At 23.5% G+C, this 22,821-nt stretch overlaps 1 protein-coding gene across 2 annotated transcripts; it reads right to left on the minus strand.

Annotated features, from left to right (window-relative positions):
* Window positions 1-161: 161 nt before the first annotated feature.
* Window positions 162-21,658, minus strand: LOC129607844 (ataxin-2 homolog). Of its 2 annotated transcripts, none has more exons than XM_055519045.1 (7): window positions 21,463-21,658; window positions 4,141-4,315; window positions 2,794-4,043; window positions 2,470-2,626; window positions 972-1,962; window positions 749-897; window positions 162-686 (listed from the first exon to the last, which is right to left on the minus strand). In XM_055519045.1, the coding sequence occupies exons 1-7, from the start codon at window positions 21,498-21,500 to the stop codon at window positions 390-392; spliced, it is 3,057 nt and encodes a 1,018-aa protein (XP_055375020.1). In that variant the 5' UTR covers window positions 21,501-21,658; the 3' UTR covers window positions 162-389. The 2 variants fall into 2 exon arrangements, with proteins under 2 accessions (XP_055375020.1, XP_055375021.1); XM_055519046.1 differs by lacking the exon at window positions 21,463-21,658 and adding an exon at window positions 12,317-13,014.
* Window positions 21,659-22,821: the final 1,163 nt, after the last annotated feature.

The following is a 22,821-nucleotide window of genomic DNA, read 5'->3' on the forward strand; positions in this document are numbered from 1 at the left end:
TTCACTGCAGTACAACTACATTGTAGATATACTTTTATTCTGCATTTTGGAAGTTACAGTATGTAGAATTGTTACTGCACCCTGATTATTGCTGCACTATAAAAAGTTTTGCCAACTGATAAAGCTGTTAAATGAAAAATTGAATTTTTTTTAGATTGGCTTTTTTTATTTTTGATGTGTCTTTTTTAAAGATTTCTTGTTTTTTTATTTTGTTTATTTTTTTTTTTGTTTTTAATAATTTTTAGAACTTTTTTTTTGTTTTACTAGACACTCAAGCATGTTTCAAATATTTTTCCCGTTCTAACATATCAGAAATAACCTTTTTTTAATTAAGAATAATAATTTTTTAAGCAAATCTTCGTACTTTTTATATTGAATTCCTTTCAATTTTATTGGGGCGCATGCTGTTGTTGCATTATAACTTGAAATGGTTGAGTATGGTGTGGGTTTTGACTTTGCACACCTTGATAATAATTCGGAACAAGCGACGGATGAGGGAGCATAGGACATACAACTTGAAATTGAGGTTGTGTCGGCGGTCCAAACGCTGGTGGTCCCCCGCCAGCAGGGGATGGTTGAGAAGCTGAATGGAAAGGTTGATGTGGTTGACCTGGCGAAGGTGTTGTTGATGGTGGTGTCTGAGTTAAAAACTGCAGTTGTTGTGGCTGTTCATAATGCATTCTCATCTAAAGTATAAAATATTGAGTTACACTTCCCATTACAAAAAAAAAAAAAAAATAAAATTTACCATGGGTGGATAATTAGGAGATTGAAAAGGTGGCGGATGTGGCGATTGTTGGTAATGAACAAATGGTTGTAACGTCGGCCCTGTTGTCAGTAAAGGTTGGCCAGTAGCTGCGGCTGCAGATACTTGCATTTGAGCAGTTGTGATTGGAGCTGTAAAGCAAAACAGTTTATTATAAAATAAATTAGTACAATCATATAAACAATAATTTGAAGAAATGCCATACCCCTTCTCAAACGATTTTGAGTGCCGGCATGTGGATGTGGTCCTGGCTGAAAAGATGTTTGCGGTTGCATAACATATACTGGTCCAGTAGCAACATGCCCTGTCGCGTATACTCCTGGTGTCATAGCCGGACCGGGAGTCTGAGGCGTATGAGGCCTCGAAGGATTTGGTGTACTTGGACCTCGTGGCGTAAACGGTTTCGCTGCCGGATTCAAAACGTGTGTTTTCTTAACCACTCCTGTTGGGGGTGGCATTTTTTCACCCATCGAAGATGTATCATTAGTCGAATTATGATTTGAATTGATTCCACCCATATTTTGTGAAATTTGTTGAGAAACATTTGATACTACAGGCGTATTATTACTAGTCATCATAATATTACTTGGAACCGATTGCGGTTGTGGTTGTTGTTGATGTTGGGGCACTTGTGTACTTGGATATGAATGCTGATCCGACTGTTGCTGAGATTGCTGATTTAAATGATTCTGAACTTTTTGTTGTTGAATAGATTGCATATTATCTTGTTGTTGTTGTTGAATCTGTTGCGAATGATGCTGTGGGGGTGTATTTTGATGATGATGAACATTCGGTAAACTATGTTGTTGTGGAATTCCACTTAATTGCTGTTGCTGTTGCTGTTGCGGGGGAGATGTTGATGGTTGTGGTTGTGGCTGATGTGGAGACACACTTGGTGTTTTGACATGATTTATCTGAGGTTGATGTGAATGAGATTGCTGCTGATTAGAATTAACCAATTGGAATTCTTGTTGAAACTTCCTCAATTCTTGTATTTGATCTTCTCTACCTCTTTGTTGTCTAGGTGGCGGTTGATTTTGCTGAATTTGAGAATTTATATTACCACTTTGAATAGAATTATGATGAGTTGTATGAGGTAAATGCGAATTTTGAACATTTTGTTCTTGAATATTATTCGATACTTGCTGATGTGATACGTGATGTTGATTGTGAACAGAATGTTTACTAACCGAATTCTGAAAAATATTGAAAACATGGTTTTATAATATAAAAATGAAAAATATCAATGGTAATCAATCAAAATTACATTTAATTATTGACCTTATTGAAGAAAACCAGAAGATCGCGAATGTAATATTTGGGTATATTACATTTTAATTTTATAACATTTTATTTACATTAAAGAAATAGTTTTAACATTTTTGCCATTTTCAAACATACTTCAAAATTGGAATGTACTTTATTACAGAGGTATAATATAAAGAGATGAATTGAAGATTTTTATTAAAAGAACGTCAAATTCAAAGGATTTTTTGCAAAAGAATATTTTTATCACTAATTTCATAATACCATATCGTCACCTTGTGATTTTAACTTCATTAAAAATGATGTATAAAAAAATAAGATACAAAATCGAATTTGTATCGATTTAAATGCCTTAATAAAATCGAATCTAGATACTCTGTATTTTATCCCAGCTTACGCTTTCAATAACAAGGCCAAATATTTTAAGGTTTTCTTACCGGCCCACTTTGTTGATCAATATAGCTATGATTGCTAGTATGAGATGGATATTGCCTAATAGTTCTTTGTGGAAGTGGTTTATTATTACTGTTGCTTGAGCTACCGTCACCATTTATTTTTGACTGAGTTACATTTGAAGAATGCCTAAACTGCGATCTACAAATATTTTTAAAAATAATTAAAATTATTAAAAATTTTGAAATTCAGTTAATATTATAATAACGTGTAAATGCATTTTGAAAATGTGATTTATTTCTCAAGCTACAAATCAAAATGTTGTTTCTTTAAGATATAAGTAAATAATTTAAAAAAGCAAAACATACCCTCCATGCACATGAGCATATCCCTGATTTAAAGCATAGGAATTTGGATTTTGCATAGGCATGGATTGGAAATTATTATTTTTTGTATTACTATGCGAAATATGTTGCGACATCGGTCCATTATTATTATTTGATGAATTACCACTACGTGTTAATTTTGTAGGAGCTTGTAAATTTTTACGTTTTGGGGGTGATACGTACTTATCCATTGTGTTTGAATTTTTCGACATATTAATATTTTGTTGTTGTTGATTCGATACCGGTTGTTGGGATTGTATTTGCTGAGATAACTGCTGTTGATGCTGTTGTGTTTGTTGTTGGCTATGAATTTGATGCTGAGACTGTATTTGTTGTTGTTGCTGCTGTTGCTGTTGTAACTGTTGTTGGTGTTGCTGCTGTTGCTGCTGTATTTGATAACTGTGTTGAGGTTGTTGGACTTGATGAGTCGATTGCTGTTGTTGATGGTGTTGTTGTTGTTGCTGCTGCTGTTGCTGTTGTTGTTGCTGTTGTTGTTGTTGTTGCTGTTGTTGTTGTTGCTGCTGCTGTTGTTGTTGTTGTTGTTGTTGTTGCTGTTGTTGTTGTTGTTGTTGTTGCTGTTGTTGTATATTGTTTTGTTGAATATTAGTGGTTGGCGTATTTGATATTATTGGAGGAGGTGTAGCTATTTGTTGAATATTTTTTTCAATTGCTTGTGTAGCTTGTTCAGTATTATTTAAATTATTAGAGGTTCTCTCAACTGAAGCAAATAATGATTCTTCGTCACCGTTTTCTAAATCTAATCTTTCTCTACATCCTGGATCATTTTCAATTTCTTGAGCTAATTTTTCTGCTTTTGCTTCAGCTTCTTTATATTCTTGTGAATCTTTTACTTCTATTTGAACTGTATAATCTGACAATGAATCATCAAATGTTGTTTTAACATTGAACATTTCAGCATTTTTATTAAACATTTCATTTGCATCCCAGCCATTTGCGTTTCCATCTAATTCCAAATCTATATCACCATTAAATGGACCACCGTATGGTTCCCAGGGTTCTAATTCTTTCTCTTCTTGTCTTGATCCGTTACACCTTGCTGATATTGCGCTATCAGTTTGAAATGTATCCCCTGTTGCATAATCAATATCAACTTCTTTTGCTGAAATATTTACGATATGATCCGGCGGGAATATCATATAATTAGGCAAATTTTTTGTATCATCTGATAAATTTTTACTATTTTTAATACAATGAGCCAATTCTAATGCAACCTAAAAACAAAACATTTTTTTTTACAAAATTTTAAATACTTAAATAAGCTCTAACACCTAATTTTTTATATATAAACATAAATTTTCCAAAACTTACCTCAAATTTAGGAGAAAATGTTTTAAAAATGCCCTCATAAATACTACCAGATAAAGTTTGAATTTGAACCAAATTTCCGACAAATGATGTAGCAGCGTGCATAAAAAACGAGTTATTGTAAATTCCTTGAGCTTGCACGTTTCTTCCTCTTTGATGTCTATTATCATGCATAAACCTTAAATAAAATAAATATTTTATTATAATTTATCAAAGTTATTAAAATTAAAGGAATTATTGAGTTATATATTTTCTTCTATCATATAGAAAATATTTAAGAGCTATATTTACTAAATATTTCTTCACGATTTTTATATTATCGAACAAATTTTTTTCATAATTTTATTAGAGCAAATATAACTCTACTGCATAGAACCATAAAACCAGCTTAATTGGAAATTTTAATGTATGTATGTTTTGTATTATCTGTCATTGACAAAACAATCTACATATACAATTAATCATTGTTAGCCCTCTTTTGTATTTATTTACTGTTTATTAAAAAAATTTAATTTTGTCTTCTTTAATGGGAATGCATATTGTACACAAGTAAAAACAATTACACACTTTTATATTTAATTTCAGTATGTGATTATGAAAAAAATATGTGATTGGTTTAAAATTACAAAAATATATTTTTACATGAACACGAAAATTTCATTTAAATTGATATTATCAGAGGATTTCCTTAGACAAAGCATAATTAGACCTTAGAAACTAGGATTGCACGAAAGAACAAACCAATTATTATTTAGACGGACAAAATCTGGCTATCGGATTGCCAAACAAAATCGTCGTCCTTTAATGGTGAAAAAATGAGTTTATTTTTTTATAAAAAGTGGACATAATTTGAATTTCGAGAAAGCATAAAGGTAAATCCGCCCTTACTATCACCAACATTTGAAATCCCAAAAAAAAAAATTTTTGTATACATAATTTGTTAATAAACAATGCTGTATTTCTTAGTATAACGAAATCAATATGAGTAGTACAGTTGCATCATACAAACTGTTTTAATTTTATAGAATATTATGATTTTATAATATATTTTTGCAGTATTACATTTTAGAAATATTGTTTTGCAGTATTGCTTTTACAAAAATTTCTTTCGTTACGTATTTTAAACTCGTATAATCAGATTGAATTTTCGATTGGACTGAGTTATTAAAAATCTGCGAAATTAAGATCACAGATTAATGTAATAATTAAAATATCAATTATATTCTCTACAGTCTACATAGATATAATCATATTAGTAAGACATACATATTATGTATATCAATATATTGAATCATATTAGAATAACAATCATATATTAATTTTAAAAATTTTCTAAATATATAAATAAAATTTTAATTTTTCAAAATATATTTAGGTGTTTACATTACATGCTTTTAACATGCGTTAATGTTCATATACGTTATGTATGTAAGTAATTATTTATGTTATGTTACTATCGCATAAAAAAATAAAGAACTACTTAGAAGAAAATATTTAATATTAAATATACAGAAACACCTTAATAATTTACATTTACAATAATTATTGATTTTATCAATGATTCTCCATTGATCTAAATAAATTTTCATTTTTTTTTTCATTACTGAATTATAAACATAAATGTGCTCATACACGCATAAGTATGTATATTTTGTAAATATAATATGTTTGAATATGCAACATAATACCCTATAATGGTATGAATTTGTAATTTTAAAGCATATTTAATTTTTCATTATAAGTTTGCAATATTATTAAAAATTGCATATACTTCTGAATATAAATTAATAACAAAATAATTTAAATTAATTTAATCACTGAATATTCCACGTTTTATTCAAAAAATAATATAAAAATATTGGTTATATAAAAGCCAACGTATTTTAACTAATATTAATTTGGTTCGATATTATTATAGTTATATATATAGATTCATATACATATGTATGTACATATATGTACATACTAATACAAATTTTATAATTTAAAAAATAAAAAATTCATTTTTTTTATTTTGTATTTTCTGACGTTTTTAAAATAAATTTTTGTATGTACTTATTATAAACATACGATAAATAGTTATGCATGTATGTATGTAAGTATGTATTTTTATAATTAAATTAACAAGTCATAAAAATAAAAATAGTAATATTTGAAATTTATTCCATTATCATTTTTGTTATACATACATATGTACAAGTATGTATGTATATATTAAAATATAATTTTATTTTTCATACACAAAGAAGGCATGAAGGGAAAAATTTATACTATCTTTTTACTTGGAAAATTTGTCACGTGTTAAAAAGAAAAAATCAATACAATTATACATCATTTTCCCTATATTTCAATACATTTTAATGTACATACATACATTTATATGTATGTACAAGCAGTTATATATATATATATAGGCATATGTAGAAGAAAAAATATATAGTAAAGAAAATGAAAAAAAAAAAAAAAAAAATTTTTTTTTTTTTTGAACAATTTTTCAATTCCTTTCCTTATGTACTCGCGTTTTACTTACATACATGCATACATATATATTTTTCTATATAGGTTTTATTTCTGTTGATTTTTCTTTTCGTTTCATTTAAAAAAAAAAAATAAAAATTAAGGTATGTACGTATGTAGGTACTTAGTATAAAAAATGTGTACAGTTCAAAATTTTTAAAAGAATAAAATCGAATAAAATCGTAAAATAATAAAAAAAAAATTTTTTTTAAGGATTTTATTTTCGTTTTTTTTTTTGTTTTTTTATTATGAAATGAATCGGAAAATGCATTGATAATATTGTAAATAACTCTAATAATAATAACTATATTTTGAAAATTTAATTTAGTACCTATACAAAAATTTATTTCTTATTTCTATATATTATATTTATATGTATGTAGGTATATGTACAATATTTCAGTAATAATTATTAGTACTTATAGTACTAGATTCTGTGCGGGCAGCATAAAATTTATTATAAATGTATATGCATGTACAAAAATGTATGTATACGTATGTATGTGAAAGGTGTATATATAATATTATCCTTACAGGCATTACCAGACTTTTAAAAAAAATCTAAAATTTTCACCTATTCAGTTGTACCTGTTAGTATCTTTTATTTTTATATTGTCTATATTAAATGATGAAATTCTAGTCGTAATTGAACTAGTGAAATTGAACAATTTGTAAATATTTTATAATTTATCAATAAATTTTATTTAAAAATAAAACTTAATATTAACAAATTACAAATATTTAGTAAAAGTGATTTTTGTCAGTTCAAACCGGAACAAAATTTTCAATTTACTAAAATTATTGAATAATCGATAAACAGTTAATTTCATATTTTTGAACTTGTCAATTGGTGGTCGGAATTAAAGCATTTAATGATTCTAGATTAATTGCTCTAATAGATTAAGATTTGAAAACAATTTTGAATATTTAAATGTCTATATATTTAAATGTCCTGGTCGAAATATGTATTGAAATAAATTCCATCGACTGGATCACTTAAAATCTATAGCCGCTTATCGTATTATCTTTAAATTTATTTTAAAATTAAGTGAGTGAATGGAAACGATTAATTTATCAATTCGAACAAATGTTGAGAAAATGCGTATTCAAAATGTTCTTTAATAAAAAATAATCCCAGTTTCTTTCAACAATTTACAATTAGTCTTGAAACTAATTTAAAAGTGAAACACTTAAATAATTATAAAATATATTTTGTATATTAAATCTTCCCATACAAAATTTAAAAAAACCACAAAATAAATAAATACGCGTGTATTAAAAATAAAAAAAAATAAAAAAATAAATAATAACGCTCATATGTCACGAATTTCTGCATATTATGTGCATAATGTTATACGTGTATTTAATATTATACGTATGTATGTTATTAAATGTCCATGTACAAATAAATTTAATTACATATTTTCACGGTTAAATTTATATGAAAAAAAAAAATAAATCCTATTATGGCTACTATGATTTCCATATTTATTTATGTTTGATTCAAATAAAATAAATAGGAACTTAAAACTAAAACTTATACTTAAATAAAAAAAAAAATACTGAATTTAAAGACTAAGCTACTGTATATGTACGTAACACGAAAGTATGGCAAGTTATGGAAAACAAAAGCTATTTCATAATTACTTAAAGAAAAATCAATAATCTTTCGTTCGATAAAAAATAGTGTTAAATGTGCTTTCTGATCTTAGACTGATTGGATAATATTCGTTTATTTTACGTAGATTCCAAGCAACTGAACTTAGAGGAGTTCAAGTTTAAGCTTATTATTGAAAGATATAAAATTAAATAAAGATGGGGGGGAGCTTATACCATTTTAAAAACATGAAATGAAAATCTGTATAATAAATAATAAGTTTTCCGCTATTTATCAAATAAAATATATAAGTTCGTTCTTATACTTGTATTTAATAGTGGAGGATAATCAAACTTGGAAATCGTTTTCAAAATTGGGTCTAAGTCTAATCAAAGACATATGCAAAGATTTCAACTATGTTCTGGTCTGCAAATTGTATTTGATTCATTGAATTCTTTACTCTATCTTTTTTAAAAATCGAAACATTGAATTGGTTTTATTTTTAATATTATTGTACTATAATTAGGCCTAAATGTCAATTTATCGCCGAAGATATTATAGTTTTTTATGGTAGAAGAAATAAATGGTCAACTTTCTCCTTAAGCAGAATTCAGAGAATACTCTTAGGTTAAGACAGAATAGCATATCAAAATAGTTGTATTTTCATAACTTTTAAAAAGCCTTATAATTTAAGGGGGAGACAAGATCTGGAATAATATTTTGTTGCAAAGAATTAACAGTTACATTAAAATCTATTTGAGTACAATTCAATTTTTTATCTTGTACGATGTAGAAATTTTGTAAACAAATTGACAGAACTAGTATAGTGATACTAATAGGCACATTTTCCCAATTTTTTGTTTTTTTTTTTGGAAATTTGCCAAAAAAATATAATGAAAATGTGGTATGTACTTAAGTATGTATGCGAAATAATTTCTTTTTATGTGCTTTTAAACTAGCATTCTTGAAATATTCTGAATAGAAAATATTTGAAATTTGTAATTAGCTTCAACTACCTCTCGCAGTCTAACAACATATTGCTTTAAAACCCTTGATAAATTAGAAGTTTAATATGCAGATTTAGTCGACCGGTATAATAGCGTTATGCCAGGCGTTGCATTTTTCAACAGTCTTATCAATGTGCGCCTTAAAAACCAATTTCCGGTCCAAATGAAAGCCCAAATACCTTTTTGAATCACAACACTCTATATTTGTAATTTTATTATATAAATTTTTCTATTTCTGGTAAAAGAGATCGCCTGTGCTTTTATGTGGTTAATTTTTCACTTATAATATAAGCTATATAATAAACGTCAAATGTATATTCGAAATGACTGCTAATGATAATATAGGTTCTCTTAAACTAGACAACGGTATCATCAGCATGTAATTGTATTTCACAGTCAATCAACATTGCAAAATCAATCAGAAATGTAGATGTTGTACAGTAAAGAGCACTATCGCGCATCAGCAATTATATTCAGCATTTCCAATTTTGAATTCGTAAATTCGTATATTAACGTAAAAACTTTGCAATATAAAATGGAAAGTTTAAAGCTCTAACTTTATGAACGAGCTCAAATATAGTCAAAAGTAGCTTCAGCATCGATTAAAACCATACCAACTTAATTCCCTATATGTTCCAGACTATTTTTTATTATTTTCATCAGTCTTGAAACTTGGTAACTAATATTGTACTTTTGGGCGAAAACCAAATTACTTCACAGCAATGATAATATCATAATTTTATATTTTAGGCATTTTATCTGCAATAAACAAATCTTATTCAAGAAGCCCAGTAAATTGATCAACTTATAACTATGCTTTGGATTTAATTAATTATTTTTAAAATTTTTACATTTGTAGATTTTTTGTATAAACACAATTAATATATTGTGAAACCGGCAACATTTTCTATCAAATGTTTTATGCTTTTCTGAATTGTTATATTGTTAAAAAGCAATAATGATCACGGTACCATAAAATTTATTTAAAAAACTATAAAATATAAATATACTTAAATTATTTATGCTTATTTTTTATGTTAACAACAGAATAGATTTTTTTCGATAAAGGTGAAAATTTTTTTTATTACTTAATACGAAAATAAAATAAAATATTGAAGTACTTGTTTTAGTGTTAAAGAAATTAAAAAAAATATATTTAAGGTTATTTATAGGGTTGTGCAAAAATGATTTTCGTAAAGAATGCGAGCAAATACAAAAACCTTAAAAAATTAAACAAAATAAAAAAAATGATAAGACTGTGAAAATTATCAATATTGGTGGAACCACGATAAAGATCTGTTTTTCAATCAAAAAAGTTCCTGCAGACAAAATTTTTTATTATTTTGGAAAAAAAAATTCTCTAAATATTACAAAAACTAATTAAAAATTATATTTATAACACTTTCGAATTCTCTGCGAATAATTGTATCTTTTGGATGTCATTTTTATAAAATGACTCTCTAGTTATGAAGAGTCTATGGCTCCTTTTCTTCAAAAGAAATTCAAAATTTGTAGAGATTTATAAAAAATTGCGAACTATTATTATTAACATTTATTTTATGTTTATAAATAACTCTCCCTTTTAAATTATACATGATAAATTTTATGTTTAAACAAAAATTAAAAAAATAGCTCTTTAATTATTTCTTAATTTTTAATCCAATTGCACCTATAAGGTACCTATACTCGTAATTGGAATATCTAAAATAAGAAAATTATAAATTACACGGAATTTGTATACATATTTTTAGAATATATTTCTAAGTTTACAAAACAAATACTTATACCTATATATGTAGGTATAACAAATATTAAAAATTTCAGTTTGTAATGCCTAAGATTTTTTAATTTTCATATAACTAAAATTTAATTAATAAATTGATAAGGCACTGCAGAATCAAAAGAAAAAATCTAAGAAATCATAATGGGAAAAATGAGACAAAATTATTTAGATGTTGAAAAGAGATAGGAAATGATTATAACAATATAGCAATATAACAAAAAAAAAATTGGCCTTTTATCATTCTTCGGTATTTTTTTTTGTATTCCTAAACATGAAATTAAATTTAGGTCAAATTTGTTTAAGAAAACTGCATCTTTTTCCCTATTTTTGTGCACATATAAAATATACATATATACAAATATATATAATATGTATATATGTATATAGGACAACAATTACAAGTTTTGGCAATTTTGGCAATTTTATTATTTTTTTTTTTTCCACTATTATTGTTCAAATTAGCACATTCTTTAATGTGCAAGAAAAGAAAAAAGCAAATTGCCTTAAAAAAAATAATTAATAAGTAAATTAGGAAAAACTATTTAAAGTTTCATAATCTTATTATTGTATTCCAATACATATTTTTTTTTTTTGATTTAAAAAATTTAAATTAATAGTCAAGAATTGAATTAAGCAAATAAATTTCAAATAAACATTTGTTAAGGGAAATAATCCATTTGTTAAGGGGAAATTTATTACAATAATTAAATAAATTTTATAGGTAATATTTTTTTATAATTGTAAGTAAGTACATCGTCATTAAATTTATTACCACGCATATTTAATATTCATAATTTATACAGATTGTATATACATATACTTATATATATTTGGTAGTATTTATATAAATGTGTATAACGTATACGACAATATATTAAAAAATGTTGCATTGCTAATAGGAAAGGTGGGGGTAACAAAAAAAAAAGTTAATATAGTATTGCATTGCAAATTGAATATATTATGCATTATACTAAATCTACTGCATTATAACCATATATATATATATATATATATATATATATATATAAATGCATTCGTTTATACATATGTATGTATACTTATGTGTATCTATACTTTTTAAAAATTATACATGTACAATGAAAACATGCATATATTAATGTGCATGTATAAAAAGACGAATAAATGTTTTTACTGTGGCCCCTGTAGGTGACAGCCTAAAGCATTCCATTATATACCTTATTCATTTTGACATTTTAAATTTTATTCACAAAACTTAATTAAATCACAAAATAATTATGTATTTTTTAAATTTACCTTTTTTTTTCTACATATGAATTTAATTTTCTAATTGTTTTTTTTTTTTTAATTATTTTTATTTAATTAACTATTTTCTTTCCTTTCTCTGTTCTTGTTTTTTTTTTCGTTCTTTTGGTATAAATTAAGTTTGGTTTGGTTTTTTTTTTCTGTCTTTTTTTTTTTTGCTCTTTAATTATTTAATATTATTTTTTATAATTTGTTTTGTCTAATTTATTTTTTAATTTTAATGTTATTTTATTCACTTATTTTTATTTTATTTTTTTTCCTATTTATTAACTAAAAAACGAAAGGATTTTTTTCTTCTATTTTTTCAATCTTTCTTTGTGTTGTGTCAAAATAATTTTTTTGACGTTTGTGTCAGAATTATATATGAAAGAATATTATGAATGAATTTTTTGTTCTTTTTTATATTTTCTTTTTTTTTTTTAATTTGTTTTTATATTGATTTTTTTTAAATAATTTATTTTAAATATTAAAATATTTTATAAATAGTTTAATTTAAATTATTTTCTTTTGTTTTGTTATTTATAATTTTCCTAAAAAGTTTTTTTTTAATTAATTTTTAATTATTTTTTTGAGAACTAATTTATTTTTTATTTTTTTGTCTTTTTACAATATTTTATTCTTTTCCTTTAATTTTCCCTTGAATTTTTAATTTATTGTTTCTTCTTTGTGTATTTTTTTCTTCTTTGATTTTATATTTTATATAAATTTCTTGTTCTTTTTTTTTTTTTAATAAATTGTTTTAAAAATTTCTAAATTTCTTATAATTAGTAAAAATTAAATTTATTATTTATAATAAATTAAGCTAATGTAATAGGTATGTATGTATGTACAATATTTTCATATATTTTTTTTCTAGTTTAGTTTAGTTTTTTTCATATTTTTTTCATTTTTCACATTTTTCTTTTCCTCAGAGATTTTTTTAGTTATAAATATTTAATTATGTTATAAAAAACCGAAAAAAAATATTTAATTTTCTTATTTTTAGTTTTCTTTAATAATCTTTTTTTGGTATACTATTTATCTGTTTTAATAAAAAGAAAAAAAAACAAAAGTTACACATTATTAAATTTTTTTTCTAAATATTTAAAATTTTATAAAATTTACAGGAAAAAAAAAAAGGTTACATATGAATTTTGAACGGTACACAAAAAAAAAAAGAAACAACGAATGTTGTGTATATAATTTTATTTTATTATTTTTATTATTTTTTTTTCTTGCTTTTTTTATCATTTGACCCAAAAAATTATTTTATAATCGATACTCATCACACCCATGTTGAAATTATAGCGACGACGATGATGATAATGATAATGATTGTTTTTCTTTTTAGTGTTTCATATATTCACCGCCGACGTCGTCATCTCTGTTGCCGTATTAAAATAAAAACAACATTCTGTAAATGTAATAATATTTTCGAGAGAGAAAAAATACGAAAAAAAAAAAACCGAAAATGAAGTTTTGTTGCTATTTTTTTTTACACTTTTTATATTTTGCTTCTTCAACACTACTTGTATGAAATTTTTTCGTTTTTCTTTTTGACAAATGAAGTGTCAAAATTTTTACCGTTCTTTTTATTTTTATTATAAGTGCAAAAAAATTTTTATAAAGAAAAATTTTGCCTTTTTTTTTTTAATTTCAAATTTAAATTATGGTATTTTTTAATTAATAATTTTTTAATTTCAATAAAATTTTTAATTATTTATACTAGAAACTATCAAATATATTTAATTATAATTTTGGTAAAGAAAAATGTGCTTATGTGCTTTACCTTTAATTTCCGTTTTTTTTTGTTAATTTAATTTTTTACACGTTATCTATATATACATATATGATTTAATTTAAAATGGCTATTATTTAGATTTATCTACTTATGTAAATTTCTATTTAATTATTTCAATTTAAATTTTAAAAATTTTAATTTTAATAAAAGAAATTATTAATAAACGTATACATAACGTAGAATATATTAAAATATATATGTAATTTTTATGTATATACATATATATGTATAAGTATAAGAATTATGTGTATATTATAATATTTTCTATTAATACTGTATATAATATATACTGTTATATGTATGTACATAATGCATTCATTTATATATTGATATATGTAAATATGTATATATTTTCCATATAATTTTAGGTACGAAAAAAAAAAAAGTATTTTTTTAATTAAAGAACAAAAAAAAAAATTGAGGAAATAACAATTAAAAATATATTTTTTTGTATGTATATAGGTATGTACATACATTAAAAAAAATAGAAGATAATCACAAGCACCAGATTTTTTATAATTATATTTCAAAATATAAAATTTATAAAATTAATACATTATTATGTATTGTACATATGTACATACATATATATATATATATATGTAATATAATTTAAAGTAGAATTTGAAATTTGTGTTCCTGTTCCTATTTAATCATTTGGGCATATAATGTAAACATATGTATGTAATATACTTATTGATTGTAAAAATTTTGTCTGTTAAGCATAAAATATAAAAATTTTATGCTTTATATATACATAAATATGTATATTGTATATATGATATGAAAATATTGTTGGAATTTTTCTAATTTATCAATTTAATTTTAAATTTTTACTTTATTTTTTTTTTTTGCAATTTCAATTCTTACATTATTTTTTTCCTTTTTTTTTTTTTTTTTGTTCTTTTTCAATTAAACTATTGTACATAAGTATGTATATAGAATGTAGAAAAATTTGACAATTGAAATTTCTTTTATAATATAGTATAGTTACAAATGTATGTATGTATGTATGTACATGTATACACAGTTCTGCGTTTTCATCGCAATTATGTTTTTATTATTATGTACACGTATAAAAGGGTATGTACATTTTACATTTATTATACATGTACACATATATATATATATATATATATATATACATAATATGTTACAATTACATATATGTATGTACGTATGTATATACTCTGAATATATTATATACAAATTTTTTTTTTTATATTATTTCTTAATTATTAAATTATATAACTTAATTTGTTGTTTCCTTTTATTTGTATAGTTGGTTTTTCTATTAAATTTTTACTATTTTGTTAAAAAAAAAGGAACGATTGCAATTTTTTTAAAATAAAAATAATTCAACAAATTTTGTTTTTTTTTTTTTTTGCCCCTTTGCGTTTTACTCCGAATTATTTTTTTATTTCATTTTTCTTTTTTGAGTAATTAATTGGGTTTTTTAATTTTTTTTAAACATACGTGTTTTTTTTTTTTTTAAATTTTATTTATGTACAAATTAACTTATATACCAATATAAGTATACATATATATTAATATATGTATGTATATGTATGTATAACTTTAGATATAGAAGGAGAATTTCAATTTCTAAATTAAAAAAAAAAAATTTTATTCCTTTTTCTACTTTTTTTTTTTTTGTAAAATTTTCTACTTTCGTCTCTACTTTTTTTTCCCTTTTAATTTTATTTCTATATTTCTATTTCTAATTTATTTAATTTTATTTTCTTTGCTTTTCGTTTTTTTTTTTTTGTTTAATTTTTTATATAAATTTTAATTTTTTATTAGAAATTTAATTTTTTTTTTTTTGTTTTTTTGCTTTTTTTGTTTGTTGGTTCGTTGTGTTCACATACAAATAAAAAAAAAACAGAATGTAAACAACGAAGTCAATTCACCGAAAGTTGTCTGTATTCGCCATCATTTATATTAATTCACTGAAAAAATTGCATAAAAACGTCAAAATTACATTGCATAGAAATGAAGAAAAAAAAAAGCAGCAAATAAAAGAAAAAATTAAATAGTGAGTATGCGCACTATACTGCACATAGAAGTCAAGTCATACACAAAAAAAAAAAAGTGTACACATTTAAGAACATTTTGATGGCGCATATTATGATTCTCAAAATTTTTAAAATTTTTTATCACTGATTTTAATTATGAAAACAGAATTAAAGCGGTTAACAGAAACGACGGTCGATTCCGGTTGTTAATTGTGAAAACAAAATCAAAGCAATATAATGTCGAAGGATTTTCATTGTTAGCCCAGAAAAATAGCCCAATGGCAATAACTGTTCAGTATTTTGCATATAATGTTACACACACATATGAAAACAGTGTGAAAGGCCACTTGCAGTAAAATACGATTTTAGGGCATTTTACGGCCGGCCAGGCCGGCAGTAAAATTCGGATTAGTAACTTCGCTTAATTCAAGGAAGTCATATTTATATATGTATATTGTATATAATTTTCGACACTTCACCGCAGAAAATCACTCTTACTATATTAAATCACTCTTGCTAGTTCTATGTAGTATCGATTCGAGAGGCTTAAATGTATGGGTTAGACCCTTGCATAATGGAAGTATGTACAAAATTGTGAAAAAAGCATAATTTCAATTTTGCAAAATTTTTTTTTTTGTTAAGTAAAATTGAGGTTCAACTGCTAAAGCTGCTTCGTTTAGTAATAGTATGTGCAATAAAAACATAAAATTTGTAAGTAAATCTTGCAAAGAAATAAGCACAATTCTGAAAGCCGACCAAATTTGTTCATGGTATTTCTTAGAAAGAAAGCTTTATCAATAAGTTGACTAATAAAAAAAACGATGTTTCAACATACATACATATTCGTTTACATATAAATTATTTGTTTATTCTTGTATTCATATATAATTCTCATATTCATATAGCAAGACACAAATAACCAAATTTATATTTTAAAGTAATTGAACTTTTGATATGCGTAAAATATTGCCATATATACATATAAACAAATATAATATATCATATAAAATTTTTCAAATTTTTTTCTCTTTTAGATGGAAATGACCTAATATTGAGAAACACTGAAATATACCACATTTTATTATTTATACATATATTTTATTTATATGTATATTTATATTATAAAACCTATATTTAGTTAGCATAGTGACTGAAGACGATAGATGGCAGAATGAAAAATGGATAAAAATATTTTCAACCAAATTCAAACATAAATGAACATTTTAATAGTTATTTTACATACATACATATATTATTTATTGAAAATGAAATGTATGTTTCTATAATGTTCTTATACTATAAGTACCTACATATGTACATATGAGTATTGGGGAAATTTTTTATTTATATTTTTCTTGTTTCAATTATATTAACTGGTAAATTTTAATAAAATTTATATAGTATGTATACAATATTATGCAAGGTAAATTTTAATAGTCAAATTATGATTTTATAATTAAAAAGACGGAATTTGGAAGTTATGTAAAAAAATTCGGCAAATTTGCAGCTTTATAAACTTTGAAAATATTTCAATGTTAAATGAATTAGTACTTATTTAATTTTAAAATATTTTAAAATAAATACATATGTACATATGTAGATATAAATACACCATTTCGAAATTAGTTATATTTAATAACATACACGGGAATTGGGTATTATTATTGCTAATTAGTTAGTATGAAATATTTATTTAATATGTCAATAATGCGTTTATTTAATATGCAATCATGCAAAGTTCTAGTAGTATTTTCACACTAAATAAGGGAATTTTATTTCAAATATATTTCTTGCAATATTTCAAATTTAAGACTCTAACATAAGTATATAATAACACTTGTTTAAAATACATTTCGACTTCTCAAATATAGCTATTAAAGTATCTAATATCTATTAAGTAATATTTCTAAATTATTAATAATATTTCAAATTTAAGACTCTAACATAAGTATATAATAACACTTGTTTAAAATACATTTCGACTTCTCAAATATAGCTATTAAAGTATCTAATATCTATTAAGTAATATTTAAATTTTAAAATTATATTTGAAAAATAAAACATAAATTTTAAAGGATTCCAGAACGTGTTTATTTTGTTTCCATTCTTTAAGAAATTTAATTAACCGGTTGTTATAATAAATGTGTCAGCACTATTCCCCAAGATTTCAGAATGGATCAACACTTTTCAAATAGAAAATTAAACTAGAAAAATATTTAGTAAGAATTAAACAGTAAAATAATTTTAATCTATTAGAATACATTTAAGATATACAAAAATGAACTAGGTACATAATTATAAAAAAATTCACAAAAAAATTTAAAATGCTCCAAATATCAGACAATTTAAATCATAACACAACTGGTAAGTAAGAAGAGAAAGAACAATATCAGCTGGCAATAAGTTTTACTAACCAAACATTAAAATGTCATATAGAAAATAACTTTACTAACTTTTATAAATTTTTATGTTTTAATGCGCCGATGCTGAAGAAAATTTAATAATTTATATCTTACTTTCTTCTACATTTATTATGTACATATGTAAGTATGAATTACAATTTATACAACTACATATATACAATTACAAATACCTAAATATGTTATTTAAAAAAAAAATGAACAATGAAATATTTTACGTGTAGTTTTAATAGAAGTCAAAAGAACGAGAATCGGCTTGTACTTGAATTAATATAAAATTCTCATTCGTTTACTTTATTAATATATAGTTCCCAAAATTATATATGTACATACATATATATATGTATATATTACGTACATTACACATATAAATATGAATACATATGTATATCATAAAATATTTATGTTTTTGTACCATCTATCGGTTTTCCGTAGTCTCGTTTAATTTAAATGTAAAAGTTTTTGAGAACAAAATCTTTTTTTTTTTTGTTGTTTTTATATTGTACATACAATACTTTACATTGTATTTCTTTCATTATATTTTGTAGTTATATTCATTCTTGAGTACATTTTATTACTTTTTTATTAAAAATACCAAGAGATAGAAGAAGAAGATGCATTGAATTTTAGGTTTTTTATTGTCTACTATCTTTCTTTTATCTTTTTCATTATAATTTTCTAATTTGTAAATTGTAATACATGCATATAATTATGTATATTGTACATTTATAACAAACTATTATGTGCCTACATCATTTATTATAATGTACAAAAAAAAATTTTTAATTGAAAATAAAAACATCTGACTAATTCGGCTTTTAATCAAAAACATTTAACCATAATTGTCACATTTTTTTATCATTTTAATAAGAAGATTGTATGGGTCAATGTAAGTATAAGGTTCGTACATTTGAAATTTAACAACAATAACATTTGAAATTTAATAACTATATTTAATATGTGCTAACAAAATGCTCTTATTGCAAAAATTTTTGGAAATTTCTATTCGTTATTCATATTTATATTTATGAAATGGTTAATATTAACTTCTAATAATAAAGGATTATTGATAAAGAAAACTTTCTACCATTGGAAAAAGAAATTTTAATAGTGTTTTTGTATGTTTTGTATGCCATATACGCACTTTAGTTTGTTAACATTGAATTGTATAATTAAATAACATACCGAAAATGACTAAACTAAGTTCGAACGAAAAACTGGTTAAGGACACTATGTATTCTTGTTTATCGTGCTGTTATTTTATGTAAATCTTTTAATAATTTTATCACTAAACAATTTCAAAATCAAAATTTCTTAAAACCTTCGTTTTTGATATCAATTTCAAAAATAAATCTTTTTTCCAAATCTTTTTTTAAAACATATTTTTTTTTAACACAAAAACAAAATTTAAAATTATCACTTGTAATATGGATCATGATTTTAATTCTTAAAACGACAGTTCCAGTGAATCATTTTAAACATTGAAGGAACTTATTTTTATATTTTTTGTTTGGCCAACAAGTTTTTACTTGTTGCAATGCTTTTGCTTTTAAACGAGATTCATATGAACATTGAGAAAAAAAAATCTGAATAGTATAAAAGAACTTTAGACATTATTAAAAATTAATTACTTCAATAACTTATTAGATACCCAGGTAACTGAATATATAAGTGAATATTACTGACGCATAAATAGGATAAATTAACGATGCATTTATGAAAGGACAAAGGCATCAATTCTTTCAATAAAAAATTTAAACATACATATATAATTAAAATTGGTATTGTTAAATTCCAGAATTCATTCAAATATCTACATAGATTTTTTTATACTTCCAAAATTTTTTACAAAATTTATTTGAAAATGTTAAGAAATATTCTAAAATTGTTAATAATGTTTTATAAAAGAATTTGTCGTTAAATTTTATTAAATCATTTTATATTTAACTAATTTTATTTCTACTAATTTTGCTCCTACGAATAAAAATTTATCTTTAATTGAGGCACAAGTACTGTAGATTTAAACAATTGTTTCCTAAATAAAGTCTTTAAATGAATAACTAATTATTTCTACGTTTATATGTTTTCGTTATAATTGTTCTATTTAGTTGTTAAATTAGTTCTACGTTTTTCTTTGTATTCCTTATCATTGTAAGATAATTCAATGTACCATAGATATATATCTATACCTGGCTAGGAATGTTATATTTTGTATACAATCAGTTCTATCGTATAAAAGTGTAAATGAAATGAACTTAATTTTGATTACTAATAGTAAACAAATTGTTGTCACATACCGTTTAGCAATTGCTAATAAGTAAATTTCATTATTTTTTAAAATACAAATAAATATTTTTACAAAAATAAGTTTAAAATTTCTGTTAGCATATCTAAAAAATCAATAAACTTAATTTAAAATTGTTATCTAATATTAACGTGAGTTAATTTTTTTATTTTCTAATTTCGAATCTCAAATTGAATCTTTTGAGAAAAAACAACATATGTATCAAAGGATTTAAGGCGAACTTGCAATCAACAATCGTTGTGCAATTTTTACCAATCTGAAGAAAAACTTTCTTAAAGAAAATCGAATACCCAATTACCTACTTATTAGCTAAATATTATCATTCTAAAAAAGCCATGAAGTTTTTATTTAATATAAGATACATAAGTATTACCTTCATGACTTTCAATTAAATACAAGTGTTATCATTCTTAAATTATATAGCGGTGCAAAATAACAGATTCCGAGTTAGTCGTTTTATATGTATAAAATTTATATTATTTTAATATTTTAATTTAATTATATATTTAGCTCAATAATTCCTTAATAGAACTAGAAGTTCCTCAAAGTTACCTTAAAAATAAGATATAGTTATGTAAAAACATCAACATTAAAATTTTTCTTAAAAATCTACTTACCTAGTTGCTGTTGGACGGCTCTTCTTTTTATTATTCATTTTTTTTCTAAATGTGCAATTACTTTGTTTTAAATTAAAGTTCAACCTAAAGAGCTTTAATTAACAGCTAACAAAATTTTTATTTTATTTTCAATACAATTTATTTCTTAGTTTATCTAGTAAACAATTTTGTATATTTATACCGCTTTAAGATAAATTAACTAGTTGTTTTCTACAAAACAATTAAACTCTATCAATAATTGTCCATTTTGAAAATAAAATATACAATAGTAATATCATAGAACTATATATATATACTTCATCAAATTTTGACAATTTACAAAAATTTAAAAATCGTCTTTGATATGATTTCTATATTTACCAATACGATTTTAGTTATAATTGTGAATTCCTTACTTTTGCTTATACACTTTTAAACCAATTTTTTTTTATAAAAAAAACTAAAAATTTCTTTTCAAATTACGACAAAGCAGATTGATAAGAAACAAGCAATATTTGTCAAAATTTGATACGTAGACGTAAATTTAAAATTTTTTATTTCTTGCAATTTATAAATTGTCCAAAATTGACCTCTTAATTTTAAATTATTGCTTGAATTTCTAAAACACGAATTCTCACAATTTAATATATTACTTCTTTTTTAATTTTTTTTTTAAAAGAAAGAACAATAAACGAAATGTTTTCACAAATGAAATGCCATATGCATGCATAAAATGGCATTCCTTTTCAACTCAGTTATACCCTACGCAATAGCAAATAATACGTGCCAGATTCAACGACTTACGCAATTCAACGCAATCTTTTTTGTAACGCAATAGCAGAATCTATTTAAAAGTATTGTTCAGAATATTTGCACACTGTATATCTTTTTATTTTATAGCTTAAAGGTTGTCAGAGCACGCTCTCGTAAAATAAAAAAATTTTGTACTCTGATATCACCATTTTTAAAAGGAACGCAATGGACTCTTATAATTTTAAAAATTCGAAGTGTCAAAATTGTGTATTGTAATGCGTAATCTGAAAATTTAGTTGTGATTTAAATATATTGATCAAATCAAAAGTTTTAAATATTAAATTTGAAACGTGCGGTCTTTAAACTAATAAGTAATTTTTATTCTTTTTAACGTTCTAGGTACTGTTAATATAATATATATACGAAAACATTTAAGATTTGATCTAAATTACTGTTTATATATACGACTAAATTTGCGATCTAATATGAGTCTGATGAAAGTCGTATGTGTGAACCTGGTTTTAAGACTTTGTCTGATTTCAAATACATAATAGAAATTACTCTGTTCTCTTTAGATTTTATGTAAGATTTTTCAAAAATAAAATGCGATAATTAATTTTATGCGAA

The sequence above is a fragment of the Condylostylus longicornis genome, unplaced genomic scaffold (genome assembly GCF_029603195.1).
Source record: "Condylostylus longicornis isolate FDR11 unplaced genomic scaffold, ASM2960319v2 ptg000030l, whole genome shotgun sequence".
Classification (NCBI taxonomy): Eukaryota; Metazoa; Arthropoda; class Insecta; order Diptera; family Dolichopodidae; genus Condylostylus; species Condylostylus longicornis.

What these genes read in the sequence shown, in the direction of transcription:
- LOC129607844 (XM_055519045.1), bottom strand. Translation starts at nt 21,500, where the DNA reads ATGAATAATAAAAAGAAGAGCCGTCCAACAGCAACTAG. An exon ending in TCAAAATCGTTTGAGAAGGG is followed by an intron (nt 898 to 971) that starts GTATGGCATTTC and finishes TTTGCTTTACAG; the next exon opens with CTCCAATCACAACTGCTCAA. An exon ending in CTCCTAATTATCCACCCATG is followed by an intron (nt 687 to 748) that starts GTAAATTTTATT and finishes TTTATACTTTAG; the next exon opens with ATGAGAATGCATTATGAACA.